Genomic DNA, 16,650 nt, shown 5'->3' on the forward strand with positions numbered 1-16,650 from the left:
ATGAGAGGCTGTGTCCAAAGTCCAAGAGGGGCGTGAACGTGTGCAAAAGGACAAAAGTTAGTGGACTGTGAGACGCACCAAACGTTCCACAAAGGGAACACAAACAAAACACAAAGTTTAGTATTTATACAGGGCATCAACAAGAATACACAAATCAATCAATGCCTGCACAAAAACAATGAAAGGAATGATTCACAGCAAAGTTGTCTATAAGTTGTGTTTGCTTTTTAATACACCAAATATACTGTAGGTACTTTAAGGTAAAAATAGCATCAAGTATTCGTAGTTGCAGTATTTGATGAGCACCTGAAGCGTGAAATGCAAAATACAGAAACGAGGTCGGACTATAACTTGGACTCTTTACTCTGACCATCACTGAAGTCTTCTTCATCTCCAGCTTCCATTTTTTTGCTTCCTCTTCTCCTGTTTGGACATTGAGAGGATGTTTAGCAGCCGTTACCTGACAATGCCGAGAGCTCATGTTGCACATGTACAAACAAGCAACAGGGCGATCAATGATTAACTCTTTTATTCAGCACATTTACGAAACTGTTCTCAAAGTCCATCACAGGAGCTACACTGTGGCAGAATATCACAAAAGTTAGAGCGGTAACCAGTGACCAATTAACTGAGTCTGTCCTGTGTTTCCAAGCACTCATTAAATATGTACTGATACACTTTACAAACCCCTGTAAACAGCTGTGGACTCACCTGCATACGTGCTGCATCTGCGATATGGACTCTGGCAAAGTCTTTCCAAACGTCTCTGGCAACAAAAGGCTTATGAGCGCTCCAGCCAGAGCCAACGCTCCCATCAGAACGTACGGGAGCGCCTTCCAGTACTTGCCTGCACAGAAGCCAGATCAGAAACCAGCCGAGTGACGCCCGAGCGGCCCCGAACGCACTCACCCTGGTAGATGATGAAGGGGGCGACGATGCTTCCGACGCGAGCGGCCATGGAGCAGCAGCCCATGCCCGTGTTTCTGATGACGGTGGGGAAGAGCTCCGACGTGAACGTGTAGACCACACAAAACGCCGCGGTGACGCCGAACTTCCCCAACATTTCAAGGAACACAGCCACAGCTGGTAAACCTGAGTAGAACAGCCCCCGTCAGAGCCCAGACCCACAGACCCAACAGGTACGGAGTCTGAGTCATCAATCAGTTTCACTTCACCAATAGGGATCAGGTGAACGCAGAGGATCATGACGCCTCCGAGGGCGAACGTGGTCGACTGGCACAAGTGCCTGGAGCAGAACTGGAGCAGAACCAGCGCGATGACGTAAGCGGGGACCTCCGTCACGGCCGACAGGAAGCAGTTCACGTAGGGGTCGCCGTGCAGGTTGGAGGTGTTGAGGGCCAGTCCGTAGTAGCTGATGACGACGACCATCCTGACGACGCATTGAGAGCAACGAACCAACGTGAGCTCGCTGGAACCCCTGCAGCAGCAGCCGGAGGCCGGCGGACGACACTCACCACATCATCGAGCAGAGGAGCGTGATGGAGAACATGTTGCAGCTGCTCAGGATGACCAGAACACTGTGTTTCCTTTCCTTCATAGCCAAGGCATCCTCAACCTGGGACGGGAGGAGCAAACCGGTCCCATGTGGAATCTGAGCGCGTGTCAACATAAAGGTGTGAGGCACTGACCTCCGCCGGGGTGAAAATGGCCTCTGGAGCGACTGTGTTATTCCTCCTGGCAGCGTCTTTGAGAATGGCCTCGGCCTCCGGGACTCTGCCCTGAGAGAGCAGCCAGCGAGGAGACTCCGGGATCAACCACCACAGGGGGATGTAGAGGAGGCCTGAGGCGGCCATGGAAACCAGCAGCATCCGCCAGTCACGCAGGAAGTAGGCGGCGGCAGGCAGAGCCATGTATCCCACCGCGGAGCCCATGAAAACGCCCAGGGAACAGAAGATCACTCTGGATTTAGGGCTCAAGATTTCAGTACCTGTGGGTGGGTTAAATACCGACCTTTAGCCAGTTAGCACTGGATATTATATTTAATGAACATGCGGGTGGCCACAACATAAAAGTGTAAACGTACCCAGAACAAACGCTATGATATAATTGGAATATCCACCAGCACCAACGAAGAAGAAAATCAGGCTGAAGATTTCCCAACTGGGCGAAAATATCTGTGCTGTAATTGCCAGAGTTTGTAGCAGCATCATAGCGAAGAGCGCCGGCCTCCTCCCGCACCTGCGTGGGAAAAGCTTGGTCCATGAGTGACCTGAGGGCAGCGGCGCTGCAGTAACAACTGTGGACGGTGCTGCGAGCGATGACCTGTCGGACATCTGGCCTGAAAGGAAGACTCCGATTAAGACTCCGACGTAGTGGATGGAGGTGGTGAGCGGCAGCTTGTATGCGTTCTCACAGACCAGGTCCCACTGCAACAGCGAGACTGCGTTAGTGTTAGGAAGCGAGGGGTGACCAGTAAAAGCACACATGAAACTCCACTGGGCTCCGTCACCTCCAGCTTTTTATCGGACACAAATGTTGAGCTTCCTTTGGAACCCTTTGACAGTGAACGTGTGTCTCCTGTTGGATGATTTTTGCCTCAAACCTAAAGAGGCGTGAATGTGTGACTGACCTCCGTGACAATGGTGGACCGGTAGAGGTCCCTGCTGTACGACCACCCGTCCACACAGCGCTCCAGAGGGATCTCACTCACGTTCACGTTCACGTCCACGTCCGGGATCAACCCGCGTCGAGAGTAGTTCCCGACCGCCTCCAGGTTCCGCCGGGAGCACGAGCTGCGCGCGGCGACGCCGTCCCGCGTCTCCAGCGGGATGGTCACGTTCCTCCACAGCTCGCCGATGCCGTACACGTCCGGGACGGAGCACTCGTGGGGGGGGGTGTCGCCCACAAACACTATGTAGATGCCGACGAAGCCGTTGGGCAGGATGCTAATGGCCAGCGCCGAGAAGAGCCGCAGCTGGAACGGTCCCCACGCGCCCAGGAAAGACGTGGCGGCGTCGTAGTCTCTGACCTTCGAGGCGTCCATCGGCTCACGGTCGCTGCATGGCCGCTCTGTGACACTCGGCTGGCGTCTCTGCAGCGGAGGTCAGGGTTTGCACGCCTCTGGGAGGTTACGCTTACGTAAAGCAGACTCTTTAACCAGTGCGAGGGTTTGAAGACTCCAACACTGATCCTCAGTGAGAGGAAAATGTTAAGACCGAACAAGACGGCAACGAAGGTCCTACAGATGATTCATAGAACGGACTGGATCCGTTTTAAACAGGGAAACACTCTCTCTGTCATGGCTGATGTGGGTTTAATTATTTATTGCACACAGGTGGTGTAAAGATAAAGCTGTCACACATCTCAAGCTGCAGTTTGACCACGACCGAACAAAGTTCTCCGCAAACGTTCTGCACATGAAAAGGACCATTCAGCAGTTCACTCAGTTGTTTTTACTAAAAGTTATCATCACAGGTTGGATTTCTGTCACAAACGTGTATTTGCACAACACACAAATTAAAAACGTCATTATTCCTGCAACATTTATAAAAAATTGAATTAACTGAGTAGAAAAATAAGGCTTTTGGAGACTGGTTCAAGTGGAGCATCCGCCTACAGAGACGTCTGCGCGTCGCATTCGGACCCGCGCTGCAGCGGCGAGGGGCTCCTCCCTCCATTTTCAACACACTTCTTCTTCGTGGGTCTGCTGCAAAACCTGCGTCACAGAATGGGCGGTCAGAGCCTCCATCAGCAGCGTTGTGGCGTGAGCGACAGTGACCGGAGTGGACCTACCCCTGGCATTCCTGCATCTGCTCCACAGTTTCAGGAAGATCTTTGTTCAGGGTCTCCGGAAGGAAGACGTTAACCACAGAGGCGGCGATTGTGAGACTTCCCATCAGAACGTATGGAAGAACCTTATTATAAGTTCCTGTAAATAATAAAGGTGGTGAGTTGCACATTAACCTTGCCAAGCACAGCGCGGGTGGGAACGAGCGCCTCCACAGACCCAGGTAGATGACGTAAGGGGCCGTGATGCTGCCAACGCGCCCGGCGGAGGAGCACAGCCCCATGCCCACGTTCCGGAGCACGGTGGGGTAGAGCTCCGCCGTGTAGATGTAGATGATGGTGAAGCCCATGGTGAAGCCGAACTTCCCCGTCATTTCCAGAGCCAGAGCAACGTACTGAAGGGCTGAGGACCACAAGCGGAGACATGACACCTCGGTTCTCAGAACCGGACTAAAGCTGCACGTGCCGGGTCGCAGTCTCACTGTCGGGGATGAGCTGGATGAGCAGCAGAACCCCTCCGCCGATGAGCAGGAACAGCGACAGGAGGGCTCTTCGGGGGCATTTCTTCAGCAGCCACGTGGACACGACGTAGGCCGGAACCTCGGTCGTAGCCGACAGGAAGCAGTTCATGAAGGGGTCTCCGCTCAGGTTGGAGGTGTTCAGCGACAAACCGAAGTACCCGATGTTTATGGCCATCCTGACAGGAGCAACGAGAGCGTCAGGAGGTGCACACCTGGATTTGCGTCGAGGAGGAGCCAGCACTGACCACAGAAGGAGGCACATCAGCGTGACGCAGCTCATGTTCCTGGATCTCAGGACGTCCACGACCGTGTACTTCTTGCCGGACGGCGCCGCTCGCAGCTGAAACCACGCAGACGCGGTTACGTGTCGCGTCCCGCCGGCCGCTCGGCCCGTTTGCGGCGCGCGGGCCTCACCTCGCACTCTTTGAAGATGACGGGCGGCGCCTCCACGTTGTTCTTCCGCGCCGCCTCCTGGACCACGGCCTCGGCCTCGGCCACGCGCCCCTGGGACACCAGCCAGCGAGGAGACTCCGGGAGGAACCTGCGGCAGCGGCGCAGCTTGGCTTCAGACGCCCACAGAAGCGGCCGTCGCTGAGGGGTCAAGGGTCGTGAATACTGTACCACCACAGGGGGACGTAGACCACCGACATCGCCGACAGCACGGCCAGCAGCGTCCTCCACGCCCTGACGCCGAACGCGATCCAGGGCAGCGTCATGTACCCGATGCAGTAGAAGAGGAAGGCCCCCAGCGTGGTGAACAGCACCCGCATGGTCTGACTCAGCAACTCGGTGCCTGCAGCGAGCAAACGCACACATTTAACCCTGTGGATCAGGAGGGCAGAGAAGAACAAGCGTGGCGTGTTTGACGGTGCGGACCTAGAACGAAAGCAGAAATATAGACGGAGACCTGCGAGGCTCCAACAAAGAGGTACAGGACACAGAACATGGTCCATGAATGAGAGAAGGACTGAAGGAGGACGGCGACGCACTGGGCCCCCAGAGAGATGAAGACGATCTTCTTCCTGCCAAACCTGGGGGGAAATGTGTGAGAGTGATTCGCATACGTGGAGGATGGAGAGAGATCCGTCCCCCTCAAACCTGAACGTGGTCTGAGGCCGACGCGGCTTCAGGGGAACGTGACTCAGTCTCATCGTTTAAAGGGGGGGGGGGTTCTGTTGTGTAACACTAACACACATCCCTCACCCCCTCCACGCTCCGGTGCCCGGTTTTCACAGCTGCAAAAGAGCAAAATAGTTGAACACACATGTTCCTGCTGCCGAGTCGCACACAATAAAACCCCACTGACAGAGTCCTGGTGTAATGACTCTTCCAGGGTCAACAACTCCCCAGCAACCGCCCAGTGGCTTTAGATCACACTCACTTCCAGCTCATTGAGGATGAATGCGTTTGTGCTTCCCTGCAAAATGGGCAGAAAGCGACAAGACGTCTTTACACGCAGCGTTTGCCTTCGTGGAACAGTTTTCTCTCTGAGACGCTTTAATAACGATGACGCGAGGAGAGAATTCGGCCTCTTTACAGTCGATCAGGAAACAGTGGCTGCTGTGTGTAATACTCACGAGCTAAAGCCGCTCCGCCTCCTCCCCCCACATACTCTAGCAGAGGTTTTAGTAAAGGACAAACACCTGTCAGACAGCTGCCCTGAGATCAGGGATCCAATGAGGTACCCCACGAAAAGACTGGAGGACGCGAAGGGCACTTTCCACTGGTTGCTGCACACGAGGTCCCACTGAGAAAACAGACAAAGTGAGGAGTGACGCGTCGCTCTCACCGGCGGCCGACTCGGACCGACACCGACCTCCGTGACGATGTTGGACTGGTAGAACTCCGTGCTGTACGTCCATCCATCCACACATCCCTCCTGCTCCAGGCCGCTCAGGTCCACATCCTTCCCGGGAATGAGTCCGGCCGCTGACAGGTTCCTGACCACGTCCAGTCTGTATCTGCTGCACTGGCTCTGGACCTCCTCCCCGTCCACGTCCGTGGAGGGAATGACGGCTCGCCTCCACTCCTCTGTCAAGTTGGCGTCCGGAACCAGGCAGTGGTGTTTTGGAGCCGCTCCAACAAAAACCATGTAAAGTCCATTGAAGCCGGTCGACACGAAAACGGTGTTGAGGAGGAAGAATGTGGTCCAGAAGTAGGGACCGGTCTGTCCGAGGAACGCCGTGTCCGCATCATAGTCCCCCATCGCTTATTAAAAACAAAGCTCCTCGGGGTCTGGGAGTTCAGCTTTAAAGCGCTGGGCTCCGTGGCAGAGGTAGGGTTGAGCTGCGTGAGGCAGAGTGAGCCGCCCCCCAGTGGGACAGAGCTGCAAGTGAAGAAGCGTTCCAATGGGACACTGGTTTCATCCCAGTGAGACGCACTGCATCCACGTCTCCCCCACACGACAGGAACTACTGATCTGAGCTCAGTGGCTGTGGGACGAGCCAGTTGGTTTCATTACTGGGAGGACGATGATCAATGACCCGTCCCCGGCGCCCCCCGAGGTTAAAGTGGGGTTTTCTCTCAACGACATTCCTCACTTTTAAATACCCCAAAGTCGTGCACGTGTTCCAACGCTGCTAAGTAGCTTTAAGACTCAGCACAGAAACAAGCGCCCCTCCGTGTACAAGGTTCAAGGTTCCACTTCTGCCACACATTCATGAGGCAGGTTCTTCTGCGACGGAGAGGATGGAAGGATAGAACGTCTGCTCCGTTTGAGCTTCGCAGACAGTGCTTTTATTCCTTCTTTCAATCAGCTGTGGGAAAACCGCGTTTTCTCGGAGCCTGGCGCTTTACCACATCAGATGACGTCATCTCGTTGCTCGTTCTAAGGCGGGTTGTAGCGTCGGTCGACCTGTCCTCCAGGTGGCATCATCAATCATCAGTTTCATCCAGATGATGGCGTCTATCGAGGCAGATTCTAGGAGAAGAGCGGCCGAGGAGTGAATAGAAATAAAAAGTTACAGAAAAACCTCGTCTGAACACGTAAAGATGAAAAATACGTGCAATACTTCATTTGGCCTATTCGGCTGTTTGCAGCTGCTTTTATCTCGTGGTTTTAATCCTGCAGGCTGTGAGCGGATCTGAGGTCAGTTAATCATTGAGCCCCGGGGAGTTACACACTTTCTGCGCTGGGCTTCACTTCCCATTCGGACCCAGAGTAAAAGCCAGAACCACGAACGGCCGTAAACCAGCGCGTGCGACGCGTGATGGCTTCAAAGTAAAACTACCGCCTCGCTCCTCGACACTGGCGCGTGCGCCGCCGCGGCCGCAGGGACCATGAGCGACTACGAAGCGGAGACGGGCTTCCTCGGGGAGTGGGGCCGCTTCCAGAAGCAGGTCTTCTTCCTCCTCTGTCTCACCGTCATCCCCAACGGCCTGAGCGGCCTCTCCGTCGTCTTCCTCGCCGACACGCCGCCGCACCGCTGCGCCGTTCCCGCCGGCGCCAACCTCAGCGCCGCGTGGCGGAACAGCAGCGTTCCGCTGGAGGACGACGGCCGGCGGCCCAGCAGGTGCTCCCGGTACCAGCTGCGGGCCATGCTCAGCTTCTCGCAGAGCGGCGTGGAGCCCGTGGACGTGAACCTGTCCGCTGTGCCGCAGGAAGGCTGCGTGGACGGCTGGGAGTACGACCGCAGCGTCTACGCGTCCACCATCGTCTCTGAGGTGTGTTAGAGGTGGAGGCGGCGGCGTCCGCATTGATTTAAAGCCTATGCATATTAACATGAATTACATTTAATTTCATTCTAGGGTAGATTTAAAAAAAGTTAGAACTTTTCTTTACAGGTGTTGCCAGTAACTTAAATATTTTGTGGAAATAAGTGATAAAGGTTTAAGAGACTGAATGTGAACACAAACAACCTCCAGTCCCTTCCCTGCTCCAGTCTCTGGGCGCCCCATGCTGAGTTTGCTGTGTTTGCTGTGTTTGTGGTTTCCAGTGGGACCTGGTGTGCGACGACCGCTGGAAGAACCCGCTGACCTCGTCCGTGTTCTTCGTTGGGGTTCTCACGGGCTCCTTCGTTTCAGGGCAGCTCTCTGACAGGTCACAGAGGACACGTTCAGTGCATGTTCATAACGTCCGTGTGTGTGTGTGTGTGTGTGTGCGTGTGTGTGGCGTCGATAGTCATGACTTTAACACAAACAGGCAGCTGTACAAAGTGAAAAGCACAGCTGCATTTGATTCAAATGAGGCCAAAGTGAGAAGGTTTCTTCGCCTGTGTTTCCAGGTACGGGAGGAAGGTCGTGCTGTTCGTCACCATCGCCATCCACGCGGCGTTCACGTTCATCCAGTCCTTCTCTACATCCTGGGTCATGTTCTGCGCCGCGTTCTTCATCATTGGACTCGGACAAATCTCCAACTACATGACCGCCTTTGTGCTGGGTACTCGGCCTCGCCTGCTCCAGATGCTCCATCAGGGGTTCCACACGGGGTCTGACGGGCTTCTCTCCATGTTAAGGGACAGAGGTTCTGGGCCCGCGGGTCCGCTCCATCTTCTCCACCGCCGGCATGTGCCTGTTCTTCGGCGTGGGCTACATGCTGCTGCCGCTGCTCGCCTTCTTGGTGCGGGACTGGAGGACGCTGCTGCTGGGGCTCGCGCTGCCCGGGGTCCTCTGTTTGCCGCTGTGGTGGTAGGTGGGTGTGTGGCTGCTGGGTTCGTTTTAAGACCTTTGTGATGCGTTCAAGTGACCGTGTTTTGGGGCAGGTACATCCCGGAGTCGCCTCGCTGGCTGCTCTCTCAGGGCAGAGTAGAAGAAGCGGAGGCCATAATAAGAGATTCTGCGAAGAAGAACAAGATCCAGCCTCCGGCGACCATCTTCAGCTCTTCTTATGTGAGGTGTATTTTATGCGTGAAACCCATTTTAGAGGATGCAGATGTTTGGTTTGTTCTGTTACTCTAATAGTTTGCTCATTTTACACAATATAAAGTAGATACACGTTTGATGCGATAACTGAACACTGGACTGGATCGGGGGCGTTGACTGGCGCGTCTGCAGACGCTGTCCAACCTTCAGTAATGATTGAAGGAAGCCTCTTCCTGGTATTCCTGTTTCGTGGTAACCTGCTGGGTTCAACTCGTGTCACTCCTCAATCTGCACCAGACCTTTGAAATGTGAACTTTCTTCCACTGAGGAAACCGCCTCATTTACGACCATTGTTCTGCACAGACGTGTTTCTTATCCTGCGCCGCTTCGCATGGGTCTTACGTTCTACTGTTCAGATTAAGTCAGTCCAGTGCTATTTAATGCTTGCTATGTGGAAATGTTCCAATTTTGTGATTGAGGAACCTTTTCCCTCCATTCTTAGTGAAGCAAAGGAAACACTTTGTTCTGTTTTCAGGCTTTCTGGCTTTGTTAAAATACTTTGAGGTATTCATCATTTTTAATATTTTAAGAAGCTTCAGGCAGATATTTAGTTCTATATTGATCATAAAACCTCAGAATCCATTCATTGACAAAAAACTCCCAGATGTAAACAGCTGAATGTGCAGTAAATAGAAGCTGTGATGAATGATGCTGTGATGAAGTGGCATTAATGGACGAATCCACGGTGTCCTGAACTTTTGCCTTCATCCATCTTTGATCCTCGTGTTCACAGCCAGAGGCCGCGCATTAGCAGGCGTCACTCAGATTCCATTACTTCTGACTGGATGGCTCTGCTGCCTAATTGTTTGTTTTTCCACCTGCTCTGCCGCCCACAGAACGAGCTTCAGCCCAAGAGGAGAAAGGCTCTCAACATCTGTGACCTGCTGCGTTCCAGAAACATACGCTGGATCTCTGTCACGCTGTGGATGGTGTGGTGAGTCCCCGCCCCCCGTCGTCCCGTCTGACCTGCACATTCAGCACCGCGACCCTGACACGCAAACGCACCCATCTGCTCCACGCACACACGCCTCAGCGCCACCGCGTCAACCCGCCTCCACGCTAATGGACGCTAACGACCTGTCGCTAACGACCTGTCGCTAACGACCTGTCGCTAACGACCTGTCGCTAACGACCTGTCGGACGCAGTAGAGAAAACAGACGTACAGTAACTGGACTGAAGTGATGTCAGAAAGACGTCCTGTAAATATTTAACCTTAGTGTCTTCATGTGATTTCTGTTAATTATTTTTACTGTACTACAAAGTACTACATTTTTGTGTCTGTCGCACCAGTGACTATTTTGAAACTCTTAAAAATCCCAAACATGACCTGCGCTGCTTCCTGTTTAAATCTTTCCGACCAAACGCTGCTCAAACACCAACGTGTTCCTGACTGGGACAAAGCGGCGTCTCGTAAACCTCTGTCCCCACAGGAACATGGTGACCATCGGCTACTACGCGCTCTCCCTGAACACGGGGAACCTGCACGGCGACGCGTACTTCAACTGCTTCCTGTCGGCTGTGGTGGAGATGCCGGCCTACGCCCTGTCCTGGGTCATGTTCCGCTGGTGCTCCAGGCGCCTCAGCCTCTTCTCGTCCCTCCTCGTGGGAGGAGTCTTCCTCCTGCTCGTACAGCTCATTCCGGCAGGTGTGACCCGAGGCGCTGCCGCGTTTAATGCATTGAGCGGAATGTGAGGCCTGTGACCTGGAGCTGTTGTGCTTTTCGTTCCCTCCAGACCTGGTTTTTCTCGCCATCTCGCTGGAGATGATCGGGAAGTTTGCGCTGACGATCGCCTTCGCCATCGTGTACGCGTACACGACCGAGCTCTACCCCACGGTGCTGAGGAACACGGCCCTGGGCGCCTGCTCCATGGCCTCCAGGATCGGCAGCATCATTGCTCCATACTTCATTTACTTGCGTAAGAAAGCTGCTTTCTGGAGGAACTGGCCGTTCTGTTTTGAGATTTGGCTCAAAGGACAAGCTGGGGCCTCTAAAGGCAAATAAATAATAAAAATAACTCACTAAATGCAGATGTTTCTGCTTAAAAGGCTGTGATTCACTAACAAACCTTCACTGCAGCGTTCTCTGTGTCTGCGTCTATCGCTGCTCAGCCAAGGCTGCTTTCACAGCCTGCTTTGATGTCCTCCCACAGGAAGCTACTCCGTTTCACTGCCTTACATCCTCATGGGAAGCCTCACAGGCCTCGCGGCGTTGCTCAGTCTCCTGCTGCCTGAGAGCTTTGGAATGCCTCTGCCCGAAACAATCGCTCACATGCAGCACTTCCCCGGGTGAGACGACCCCACACAGCAGCACTCAGCATCAAGGCGGGGGCGGACTTTGTCTTGAGTTCTTTAGTCCTTTCAACATTTATCATCACCATAACTGCATCTGCGTCTTTACTCTAGATGTTGTCGGAAGACGCCTTCTAAGACGCCCCGAACAGAGGAGGAGGGAAACACTCCAGTATAGAAGAAGGAGGACGAACGTCTGCTGAACGGACGTCCATCAGGTCACGTGAGCAGACGTGAACTAGAACCGGACAGAGGTTGAGACGGTGGTGCCTTAAAATGTCACAGGAGAGGTTTTCTCACCGCAAAATGCAATGTAGCAACATGTGCACTAGACGTACTCATATGCTCATAAACTATGCAACTCTCCATATTTATATATCGTTTGTTTTACATATGGAACAGTAGCCACATTTAGAGCTTTGTTGTACAGCAGCATTTTTATTTCACATTTATGATGTGAGAAACAGTCGTTTCACAATTTCTAGCATTTTGCTCTTTATTACAGTACTGTATGTCCTTCTTTACACACATTACATTCCTAACTGTATCTAAATGAGGAAATTAGAAAAAAATCCACCTTTTACATAGTGTAACAACATAGAGTGCAGACTTGTGTGATTGTAGTTTAGTTGGTGTTGTAATGACGTCACAACAGAAAAACAACTTTATGACATTATACTCGTACACATCAGGCTTTAACTACAATACCTTAACATCTGTGTAATAAACAATAATTATTCATTAACAGCTCTATCACATCGAAGTTTCATTGACTCAAAGTTTACTTTCTTGAATCACTGCAGGTTCTGACTTTTCTTTTCTTGTGGCGAACGGGCAACTTATCCTGTCGGAGGAAAACGCAATGTGTTTGAGCACGTGGCTCCGATCTATTCAAACTCTTAACTTTAATTCTTTAATTAATTAGTAATCATTACACGTTTAAGAAATCTTCTCTCACCTTTTTCTCCTATGCATCTGTTGAATGGTTTGTGGTAGCGGTTGTCCAAAACTCTCAGGAAGGAAGAGGGCAGCAAAGGCGGAGGCAACAGACAGAGTCCCCAGTGTGACATGAGGAAGGTACTTGAAGTACACACCTGCACAAAAAATACAGGCAAACTAGATGCTAATCCAGCCCCGATGCAGAATATAACAACCATATTGTTCTATATTCTGGTTACTTGTAATCAGTTTACTCACTCAACTGGAGCAAGAAAGGTGCGAGGCAGCTTCCGACCCTGGAGACCATGGTGCATGTTCCCGTTGCGGTGTTCCTGATCACGGTGGGGTACAGCTCTGCCGTGTAGGCAAACATCAGCGACGTACCGCTGGTGATGCCAAACTTTCCTACCATCTCCAGCGTGATAGACAGCGCTGCTAAACCTGAGCGATTGGAGGCTGTCAGATCAGAGCGGAAACACAAACCCACCTCCATCTGTGTGCGTGACGCCCCCGACGCTTACTCTGAGGAACTAATGGAATCACATACAGCGACAGTCCTCCGAGGAGCAGGATGCTGATGACAGCGGTTTGTCGGTGAAGGTAACGCAGAGCCAACCAGCTCGACACGTAGGCCGGCACCTCCACAGCTGCTGAGATAGCGGTTAGCGTGCAGTCGGGATGTGTTCAGGGACAGGCCATAGTAGCTGATGCTCAGAGTGAACCTGGGAAGACACCATGTTTATTTGACATATTTACAGCACATGTGCAGCTTTAAGGGTGAGTCGGTGCTGGACACTTACCACACCAGACACAGCACAATAGTTGTGTTTCTGATGTTTGAGGTCTTCAACAGGCTGAAGACGCTGTGATGCTCCTTAGGTTGTGTCTCTGTATCACCGGCCTGTAGGATAAACAACCTCAGGTGCTGTGCTACACTATGCTGCTCCATAAGATCCCAGCAGTTATCGGATGAATCGCTTCACAAAGGATGGATCCTACTACAATCAGGCTGTTTCTTCTTTTGCTCAGTCAAAGCCAACTTACAGGTGCAGCGCAACCAACAAAGATGATGTGTGGAGCCTTGACGTCGTTCCACTTAGCAGCTTTCCTCACTATGGCATCAGCTTCCTCCACTCTTCCTTGTGACAGCAGCCACATGGGAGACTCTGGGATGAACCTGCCTTGGTGAACAACACAGACTTTCAGCCCTGGGGTTTAAAATACAGAAAACGGGGGGCGTGTACAAGAGATAAACAAATTAAAGCCCCCTGACAAGAGCAAATGCACGAGGAGGCAAACTTTATGTAGTAATGAGTACAACCTACCACCAGAGGGGAAGGTAGATCAGGCCAACAAGAGACACGGCAAACAGGAGCGACCGCCAGTCTCTAAAAAAGTAAGCGAGCAGAGGCAGCATCATGTATCCAAAGGCAAAGGCCAGACACACCCCCATGGACGAGAACAGGACCCGGACTTGGCCGCTTAGCGTTTCAGTGCCTGCGTGAAGCAAGCAGAGCGGCGGTGAATGAGCAACAGTACATGCTGAAACACACAATGAAGCACAGAATAAAATGTCCGCTTTTACCCAAAACAAATGCAGCGATATAATTGGAGACCTGTCCCAGGCCACTCATGAACAGGAGGATGCAGAAAACGGTCCAAGAGGGCGAGAAGATCATGGCAAACGAGAAGAACGTCTGAACTGCCATGGTTGCAAATAAAACGGGCTTCCTTCCAAACCTACAGTAAATGTACAGTCAGTGTAAAGCACATTTAAAGCAGCTTGAACGTAGTGTTCGGTACCTGTCTGAGAGCTGTCCTGAGAAGAAGGAGCCGACGAGAACTCCAAAAAAGTAGACGGTGGCGGTGAAGGGGTGCTTCCACTGGTCACTGCACACCAGGTCAAACTGGAACAAACAGCTGAGCGATATGTTCATCCCAGCAGGACCGTGTGTGCATTTAACGCTGCAGGGAGCAGGTGATGCTTCTGAGCCGTGGAGGAAGCTGCCCTCAGGTCCTGGAAGGTGCACACACTTACCTCAGAGACGATGGTGGAGGAGTAGACGTCGCTGCTGTAGCTCCATCCCTCCAGACAGGCCTCCTGCTGCAGGTCTGTGACGTTCACGTCTCTGCCGGGGACGAAGCCCTGAGCCGACAGCTTTCTGACCACGTCCAGCCTGTATCTGCTGCAGCTGCTCAGCTCCGGTGACCCGTCCACCACCTGGTGGTGACACGCATGCCGTCGGCTGTTACATGGTCATAACTGACCAGAAAGGCCAAAGTTAGCGCTTTAACAGATGTTTAACATTTGCTAGTTCCACAGCGTTGCTGGCCTTGGAATGCTCCACTAAACTAACAATCTATACCAAAATTGAAGCTGTGTGTACTTTCGAAAAGGTACTTTATGATTTCTTATCAGAGTCAAAATGATCACAGCACCACTGGCGGCATGACGCACCATGTCGGGAGCCGTTCTAGTTGTAGAACAAGGAGCCACTCCACATGTGTAAGCCCATAATACCTTTGTGGGGATGGCGGCTTTTTGCCAGTCTTCGGTCAAGTTGAGCTCCGGAACCAGGCAGCGGTGATCGGGAACGTCAGCCAGGAAGACGAGGGAGAAGACCGAGAATCCATTGGGAAAGATGCTGGCACACAGCAGGAAGAAGACGACCTGCTGGAAGCGTCCCCACTGTCCCAGGAAGGCTGTGCAGTCATCAAAGTCCTCCATCGCATCAGGATCCTGGACCGAGTCTTCGCCACCGCTGGTCGACTAGTCCTTCCTATCCGCTGCACATACAACATGTGAACACTGAACTATCCAATGAATGATTCACAGCAAACAGAGCTGCTGACACAGTCAACATAAAACTCCTTCTAAACCGTTCTCACTTTCTTTTTCTTGTTGATGAACTATAGGTTAAACAGCAATAAAAAGTTACAGTTTGACTGATCACATGTTTAGTTGATGACATGTGAACTTTGTTACTGTTGCTTATCTAGTAAAATATTTATTAGCAAGTGCCACTTTAGTTTTATTTTCAGAATAATATACCTGCATATTTTATTAGATTTAACCATACTTTAAGTTCAAATGAATGTTTATTTTGTAAATGAAAAAAGATGCAGGACTTGCTTGAAACTGTTTCAAGCAAATGAATGAATATTCAAGTAAACATAATATATTTTCGTACACAAAATGTGTCTTGCAGAAAAATACACTACTAATTTTAACCAGTTAATTAAAAAAAAGGAACAAAACAGTGGCACCATGAACGGCTTACATCCTGTGGAACGCGTACCTAACAGGGTTGGTCCAAATAAAACAAGGTGCACCAAAACAAACCTGATCAGTTGGACATGAAGCACAGAAGGAACCAGCACCTGGAGTGGACGGAGCAGAGTTTCTAAAGGGCAAGCAGGGGACAAGCACAGGGTGGTGAGAGAGGGAGAGCACAAAGAATGGCCGGTGTCTGAACAGATGAAACTATAACCCACAATATACACTGATCAAAAATAAAGGGAACACTTAAACAACACAATGGAACTCCAAGTCAATCAATCACACTTCTGTGAAATCAAACTCAAGAGGAGGTCGTAGGAGGACAACGACCCAGCAGCAGGACCGCTATGTCCACCTATGTTCAACGAGGAGCAGGAGGAGTCTGGAGAAGCTGTGGAGAACGTCCTGCTGCCAGCAACATCCTCCAGTGTGACCCGTTTGGCAGTGGGTCAGTAAGGCCATTCTTACTGTATGCCAGAGGCAACCTGAATGCCATTACAGTCGGTACAGATGAGGCCCTCGGACCCCTTGTGAGACCATACCCTCCACATGGAAGACAATGCTAGACCTCATTCGGCTGGCGTCTGTTAGCAGTTCCTGCAAGACGAAGCAGTGATGCTGTGGACTGACCCGCCCACCCCCCACCCCCGCATCAGCGACCCGGGGCCCATCCCATCGGTCCGACCGTATCTCCACAACCTCAAGGCAGACCCACAACTTATGGCCACCAATTGATGGCGTTGGCAGGAGGGACCACACAGGCAGTGGATTTATGCACCATGAGCGGAGAACAGACCCCCCTCCCCCACACACCAACCAACCAACCAACCAACCACACACACACACACACACACACACACACACACACACACACACACACACACACACACACACACACACACAGGGAAGCAGGACATCTGTGGACCAGAAACGTCAATCTTCCACTGATTAAATTAGTACAGACTAGAGAAGCAGAACTTTTCATGTCTGATACTTCAAATCTGTCTACGTCG

At 51.9% G+C, this 16,650-nt stretch overlaps 3 protein-coding genes and 1 pseudogene across 5 annotated transcripts; 1 reads left to right on the forward strand and 3 right to left on the reverse strand.

Moving 5' to 3' along the window:
* Positions 1-195: 195 nt before the first annotated feature.
* On the reverse strand, positions 196-3,221 carry LOC114869590 (organic cation/carnitine transporter 2-like). 2 transcript variants are annotated; one of them, XM_055514534.1, is made up of 9 exons: positions 2,678-3,221; positions 2,284-2,387; positions 2,045-2,199; positions 1,650-1,948; positions 1,476-1,576; positions 1,176-1,390; positions 910-1,092; positions 712-847; positions 196-423 (listed from the first exon to the last, which is right to left on the reverse strand). In XM_055514534.1, exons 1-9 carry the CDS (start codon positions 3,002-3,004, stop codon positions 345-347), a joined length of 1,599 nt encoding a protein of 532 aa, XP_055370509.1. In that variant the 5' UTR covers positions 3,005-3,221; the 3' UTR covers positions 196-344. The 2 variants fall into 2 exon arrangements, with proteins under 2 accessions (XP_055370509.1, XP_029029779.1); XM_029173946.3 differs by having other exon boundaries at positions 197-423; positions 2,591-3,219.
* A 173-nt stretch (positions 3,222-3,394) lies between these two features.
* slc22a5 (solute carrier family 22 member 5) lies at positions 3,395-6,617 on the reverse strand. 2 transcript variants are annotated; one of them, XM_029173948.3, is made up of 10 exons: positions 6,085-6,604; positions 5,912-6,015; positions 5,145-5,299; positions 4,890-5,061; positions 4,683-4,809; positions 4,514-4,608; positions 4,230-4,444; positions 3,968-4,150; positions 3,754-3,889; positions 3,395-3,676 (listed from the first exon to the last, which is right to left on the reverse strand). In XM_029173948.3, exons 1-10 carry the CDS (start codon positions 6,472-6,474, stop codon positions 3,574-3,576), a joined length of 1,680 nt encoding a protein of 559 aa, XP_029029781.1. In that variant the 5' UTR covers positions 6,475-6,604; the 3' UTR covers positions 3,395-3,573. The 2 variants fall into 2 exon arrangements, with proteins under 2 accessions (XP_029029781.1, XP_029029780.1); XM_029173947.3 differs by having other exon boundaries at positions 5,912-6,617.
* A 398-nt stretch (positions 6,618-7,015) lies between these two features.
* Positions 7,016-12,163, forward strand: slc22a21 (solute carrier family 22 member 21). Its single transcript, XM_029173949.3, has 11 exons — positions 7,016-7,253; positions 7,339-7,931; positions 8,204-8,307; positions 8,492-8,646; positions 8,723-8,894; positions 8,969-9,095; positions 9,965-10,062; positions 10,560-10,774; positions 10,863-11,045; positions 11,280-11,415; positions 11,533-12,163. Exons 2-11 carry the CDS (start codon positions 7,548-7,550, stop codon positions 11,594-11,596), a joined length of 1,638 nt encoding a protein of 545 aa, XP_029029782.1. The 5' UTR covers positions 7,016-7,253; positions 7,339-7,547; the 3' UTR covers positions 11,597-12,163.
* On the reverse strand, positions 12,126-16,249 carry LOC114869592 (organic cation/carnitine transporter 2-like; annotated as a pseudogene).
* Between the last annotated feature and the right edge of the window lie 401 nt (positions 16,250-16,650).

Source organism: Betta splendens, chromosome 14 (genome assembly GCF_900634795.4).
Source record: "Betta splendens chromosome 14, fBetSpl5.4, whole genome shotgun sequence".
NCBI classification, from domain to species: Eukaryota; Metazoa; Chordata; class Actinopteri; order Anabantiformes; family Osphronemidae; genus Betta; species Betta splendens.

What these genes read in the sequence shown, in the direction of transcription:
- LOC114869590 (XM_029173946.3), bottom strand. Translation starts at nt 3,004, where the DNA reads ATGGACGCCTCGAAGGTCAGAGACTACGACGCCGCCACGTCTTTCCTG. An exon ending in TATCATAGCGTTTGTTCTGG is followed by an intron (nt 1,949 to 2,044) that starts GTACGTTTACAC and finishes ACCCACCCACAG; the next exon opens with GTACTGAAATCTTGAGCCCT. An exon ending in CAGATGCAGCACGTATGCAG is followed by an intron (nt 424 to 711) that starts GTGAGTCCACAG and finishes ATGTCCAAACAG; the next exon opens with GAGAAGAGGAAGCAAAAAAA.
- slc22a5 (XM_029173947.3), bottom strand. Translation starts at nt 6,474, where the DNA reads ATGGGGGACTATGATGCGGACACGGCGTTCCTCGGACAGACCGGTCCC. An exon ending in GTCTACGTCCCCCTGTGGTG is followed by an intron (nt 4,810 to 4,889) that starts GTACAGTATTCA and finishes CCGCTGCCGCAG; the next exon opens with GTTCCTCCCGGAGTCTCCTC. An exon ending in CAGATGCAGGAATGCCAGGG is followed by an intron (nt 3,677 to 3,753) that starts GTAGGTCCACTC and finishes TCTGTGACGCAG; the next exon opens with GTTTTGCAGCAGACCCACGA.
- slc22a21 (XM_029173949.3), top strand. Translation starts at nt 7,548, where the DNA reads ATGAGCGACTACGAAGCGGAGACGGGCTTCCTCGGGGAGTGGGGCCGC. An exon ending in CATGACCGCCTTTGTGCTGG is followed by an intron (nt 8,647 to 8,722) that starts GTACTCGGCCTC and finishes CTCCATGTTAAG; the next exon opens with GGACAGAGGTTCTGGGCCCG. An exon ending in CACATGCAGCACTTCCCCGG is followed by an intron (nt 11,416 to 11,532) that starts GTGAGACGACCC and finishes TCTTTACTCTAG; the next exon opens with ATGTTGTCGGAAGACGCCTT.